This window comes from Eretmochelys imbricata, chromosome 13, assembly GCF_965152235.1.
Source record: "Eretmochelys imbricata isolate rEreImb1 chromosome 13, rEreImb1.hap1, whole genome shotgun sequence".
Taxonomy (NCBI): domain Eukaryota; kingdom Metazoa; phylum Chordata; order Testudines; family Cheloniidae; genus Eretmochelys; species Eretmochelys imbricata.
Genome location: NC_135584.1, coordinates 36001814 through 36007515, shown reverse-complemented (window position 1 = coordinate 36007515; position 5702 = coordinate 36001814). Strand labels below are relative to the sequence as shown.

The 5702-nt window shown below is 39.5% G+C and overlaps 1 protein-coding gene across 1 annotated transcript; it reads left to right on the top strand.

Annotated features, from left to right (window-relative positions):
• Positions 1 to 1381: 1381 nt before the first annotated feature.
• On the top strand, positions 1382 to 2308 carry LOC144273712 (olfactory receptor 5AR1-like). The gene has a single exon (XM_077832404.1). The coding sequence runs from the start codon at positions 1382 to 1384 to the stop codon at positions 2306 to 2308; it is 927 nt and encodes a 308-aa protein (XP_077688530.1).
• Positions 2309 to 5702: the final 3394 nt, after the last annotated feature.

The following is a 5702-nucleotide window of genomic DNA, read 5'->3' as shown; positions in this document are numbered from 1 at the left end:
TAGAATTTCAACTAGCATTTAGATTTATTCCTGCAAGGTGCGAAATGGTAAACCCCCATTGTACAGATGGCAAAGTGAGGCACCAATGCTGAGCAATTTTCAAAGGGGACTAAGGGCATCAGGCACTCATCCATCCATACTGAGGAAAACACTTAAACATTTGATTAATTTTAAGCATGAACTTTCTCTCCTGAATCAAGATGGATTCCAATATGTGCTTGTATGTTTTTTTGGGCAGAAAAATTTTCCACCAGCCCTGATAAGAAGTTACCATCTTAATAGGAGCTTTAAAACTTTATTTTAAAAGAATCTGTCATTAAGATGGAAAAAAATAGAATATAAACTTTGAAACCAGCAAAGAGTCCTGTGGCACCGTATAGACTAACAGACGTATTGGAGCAGAAGCTTTCATGGGTGAATACCCACTTCGTCGCATGCATGTAGTGGAAATTTCCAGAGGCAGGTAAAAATATGCAAGAATCAGGCTAGGGATAATGAGGTTAGTTCAATCAGGGAGGATGAGGCCCTCTTCTAGCAGTGGAGGTGTGAACACCAAGGGAGGAGAAACTGCTTTTGTCGTTGGTGAGCCAGTCACAGTCTGTGTTTAACCCTGAGCTGATGGTGTCCACTTTACAAATGAACTGAAGCTCGCAGGTTCTCTTTGAAGTCTGGTCCTGAAGTTTTTTTTGTTGTAGGATGGCTACCTTGAAATCTGCTATTGTGTGCCCAGGGAGGCTGAAGTGTTCTCCTACAGGTTTTTGTATATTGCCATTCCTAATATCTGGACACAAATTGCATATTTATACCGCCTCTGGAAATTTCCACTACATGCATGTGACAAAATGGGTATTCACCCACGAAAGCTTATGCTCCAATATGTCTGTTCGTCTATAAGGTGCCACAGGACTCTTTTCTGCTTTTACAGATCCAGACTAACACGGCTACCCCTCTGATATAAACTTTGAGGGACTGCTGAATTGCCATGGCGGATTGATATAAATTAAGACTGTGCAGTCAGAATAAGAACAGTTCCAGAACTGTCCCTTGTTAGTAAACAATGTTTTTGTGTGATTATTTTTACATAAATATTGAACATCAAGAGGTATTATTTAGGTTGTTACATGCAAATATATCTAGAAGTAATAATAATAATAAGTAATAATAAATGTAAGTGCTTAAGGCTTAATTATGTTTGAAAGAGATTGACGGACAGAAATGCTTCCCAAACTACAGAAAGTGGTCCGAAAAGGAAGAGACAGTGGACCATGTGTTTAGCATACATATCCCTTCTCTCCGTTCCAGTGTCTTGTATTATCCGCATGTTGTTTTCAACTGAGTATATTCACCTTATTTGTTCCCGCATGCAGGTAAAGTGACAGACATGGACAATCAAAGCACAGTGACAGAATTCAGACTCCTGGGCCTCTCGAGCTTCCCAGAAATGCAGCCTTTACTCTTCATGAGCTTCCTGATCATCTATCTGCTGACCTTGGCTGGCAACCTCTCTATTTGCCTGGCTATCTGGGCAGATACCACTCTCCACACTCCTATGTACTTTTTTCTGGTCAACTTGTCTCTCTTAGACATCTTGTACTCTTCCGTCACTCTCCCGAATATGCTAGCGACGTTGGTTGCCAAGATTAAATCTCTTTCTTTCTCCAGTTGCATGGCCCAGCTGTACTTTCTCATCTCCTTTGCTGGATCTGAATCTTTCCTTCTTGCCCTAATGGCATATGACCGCTACATGGCAATATGCCAGCCTTTGTACTACGCAACCATCATGAACCAGAGGACTTGTATGTGCTCTGCCATTGCTATATGGATATGTGGTTTTGTCTACTCAATGTTACATACATTCTTCATAGCCAGGCTACCTTTCTGTGGTCCCAATGAAATCAATCACTTCTTCTGTGAGATCCCTCCTTTGATCAAATTGGCCTGCACAGACACCTATAACAATGAGGTGCTGGTTTTTCTGCTCAGCGGAGCAGTAGGTGGAAGTTGCTTCCTGCTGATTTCCACATCATATGCTTACATACTATCCACCATCATGAAAATCCGCTCGGCCCAGGGCAGACACAAAGCCTTCTCAACTTGTGCTTCCCATCTCCTCACCGTCCTGCTCTTCTATGGCCCGGGTTTCTTCACCCACCTTCGCCCCTCCTCCAGCTACTCCATGGACATTGGGAAAGTGGTCTCTGTGTTTTACACCATGGTCACACCCATGCTGAACCCAATGATCTACAGCCTCAGGAACAAGGATGTGCAAGCCGCCTTCAAGAAAGCCATAGGAAGGAGTAGGAAATAGCCATGAAGAGGGGGCCAGTTCTTTCTTTGAATGCAACAACATGTTGCCAAAAAAGGGCTCCCTAAATTATTTGGCAGTTGATTGAGCACCAGGGTTCAGATTAGGAGTGGAGAGAAATTGACTTTTTCTTAAGTTACCTCAGCCCCAAGTCTGGTACATTCTCTTTAGCATGGATACCAACCAAAGACATTCCCATCCATTATGGCAGTCTATCTGGGCATTCCCACTCGCCAAAGACATTGCTTTATTATAATAATCCCACTAACCCCATCTAAGGGTTTAAAATATTCCCAGCCACCACATCCATAAGAGAGGCACCATTCCATCCATGACTCTGGTCTTGTGACATCATTCTAGACTCATGAGCCATTGCTGTGAAAGTTTAGTAGCATTTATCTCATGTGCTTTGTATTGAAAAAAAAACATTACTAACCCCCTAGGCACTTTACAATTGTTTAATTATTTCAGCAATTCATTAATTTGTTTTGTTTGGTCTGAGCATGTGCACTGCTGCCTCACTCCTTGTGGCTAGACACCTAAGCCCCAGTCTGATTTATGAACTGGGGGAAGATAGGAGTGTTAGAGGGCTTTCCCTTCATCTCTTCCCCTGGTTCTTGTCACAGACAGAAAGCAGAAGTCCGAAGTGCAGGCAATGCAATGTTTATTGAAGTTAGTTCCAAGCAAGCAGATCCATAGCTCTACATACCGGCAGAGTCTGTTCCCCAGTGCTCGGTTCCGAGCTCTGACACCGCTGAGCATTTACCCATGTCCCCCTTCCCAGCTCTGATGCCACAGAGCATTGCATGTGTCCCCGTTCCCCGTTCCCTATTCCCCATTCCCACCACCTCCTTCTTAGCAGGCCCAAATATACCTGCAATGCACGCCTACAGCCCCACCCCTTTTGTACCCCCGGGAAGGGTAACGAGTGAGGTTGTGCTATGGTCAGAGACAGGCATTTTTGGGAAATAGGGAATGGGGAATAGTGAATGGGGAATGGGGCCATAGATGTTAGAGGGCCTTCCCTTCACCCCTCCCCTGGTTCTTGTCACACAGACAGAAAGCAGTGTTTATGTCTATTTTAAAATATGTACATGCATACCTATAATTGGGGGGTGGGGAGAAACAACAAAATGCCTCCAACTGAATAACTCAACCCCACCACTCTCTTCAGCACAAAGCTTCCAATATGTAAAGTGAGGCACTGGAGTCAAACTTAATGGATGTTTGTCACTTATGAAGTCCTCTGCTGAGTCAGTGCTGAACTCATTTCCCCAACATGTTACTAAGGGATGAATGTATTCTGATTCAGAGCAAAACCCCCACCAAATGTGAAATTTACCATAAAACATTTTGTTTTTAAATTAAATTAGTTCTGGGTCAAATAACACACACACACACACACACACACATATCTAATAAAATAAATTGATATATACACAACAAAATAAAAAATCTAAAATAAAATTATAAAATAATATAATATACAATGAAGAAATATAAAGTTAAAATAATATAAAATGTAACATTGTATAATTAAACAATTAAAAAATTAAAATATAAATTATATAAATATGAAAATTTTTAATGAAAAGATGTTTTAAAATGAAATATCTAAAGATTACTCTCCTATAAGGATGGCCTTAAAGAATTTTTTTTGTCAATATTATTCCAATAAGTAAATAAATAAATAAATTAAATAAAATTGGTTGAAATCATTCCCACATAATATTTCAATGTTTATGAATCAACATTTTCCACAGGAAAAAATTTCTCTTGGAAAATTTTTGTACAGCATTGTTTACCATAATTTCACTTTTTAAAAAGCACCAAACACTAAGCTATCTGTGCATCATAGTTTATTCATCCACTATATTTCATTTGATTTTGATTTTTCAATTCCTTTTATCTTTTCGCTTCTAATTTTCATTTTTTAATTTTATATTATTTCACATTATTGTATACTATAATGTGATATAAAATAAAAATATAAATGAAATTTTATAAAATGGAATTAAAATCATATAAAAAGATAAATTAAATTATACATATAAAACAATGTAAAAATAATCTAAAACAAAATAATAAAATTAAAATATAAAATAATTAAAATAATATAAAATGTAAACATAAGCAAAATAGCACAAAACATATTATAACATAAAACTATTTTTAAATGTTACATAAATGGAATTTCAAACAAAAAAAAATGGTTTCCAATGAAAAATTGAAATATTCCTGCCCAATAAAGGCCAGCCATGCTGAAACTCTTTGGTTCATTTTTTTTCAATTGACACTTTTCTGTGGAATGTTTCAATTTTGAAGAATCCTCATTTTTCCAGCAGAAAAACTTTCCATTGGAAAAGTGTTGACCGGTTCTAGTCACCATAATTAACTTTTCTTCAAGCACCTAAAGCTATTCTATGTACACATCTCAGTTTCTTCACCCACCACTGGATGCAAATGACTCCCATTGACTTCCCAAAACCTATGGGGATCCTCCTGGAAGAAATGAAGGTGGCAAACTGGCGTGCGGAAAGTGGTGATATGCCCCTGAAACTCCACCAACTGTGCCCTCCCTTCAGACTCACTGTTGACCCCAGCATGGTGCTGCCAGGAGAGGGATGATGATGTCAAGAGGAGGTATCCCATTGGAGTCAGAAATGACCCTAAAGCTGAAAGCACTGCTATTGGGGTGCTGTATTGCAGAGAATGGGGTGGGTAGGTCTGTCTTGTCTTACTGTTGTCCCCAGCGTCCCAGTGTGATTCTGCACGGAGAAGAGTTTGGGGTCTCAATAGGGGTGCAATTCTCCCGTCTGAGTGAAAGCTGATTTCAGAGTTCCAGTGATTTCTCTTTCAAGAGTGTACTCCTTTTCTTTTTGAGAATACAGACTAACACGGCTGCTACTCTGAAACCTGTCATAATGGGAGCTAGATACCTAACCCACTTAGGTACTTTTGAAAATCCTACTTTGCATCTTTGAGTTCCTAGATAACTTTGGAAATCTAGCCTATTGTGTCCATCTATATCATGTTGGTTAACACACTCGTTTATCACACGTCGGATCAAGGAATTCTTAAAGGATTTAGAAACATGGGGATTGCCATAATGGATCAGACCTGCGGTCCATCTAATCCCGTGTGCTGTCTCTCTGAATTTAATACTGCTTATAACATCCTTTAGGGATCCTTATCTAGTCTCTTGCTCTAGATGTCTTCATAGATGTTGGAAGGAATAGCAAGTACTGACGGTGCTCAGAAATATATGCAATATCATTGCATCTCTGTTGGTCCCAGGATATTATAGAGAGACAAGGTGCGTGAGGTAATATCTTTTATTGGACTGACTTCTGTTCGTGAGAGAGACAAGCTTTGGAGCATAGAGCTCTTCTTCAGG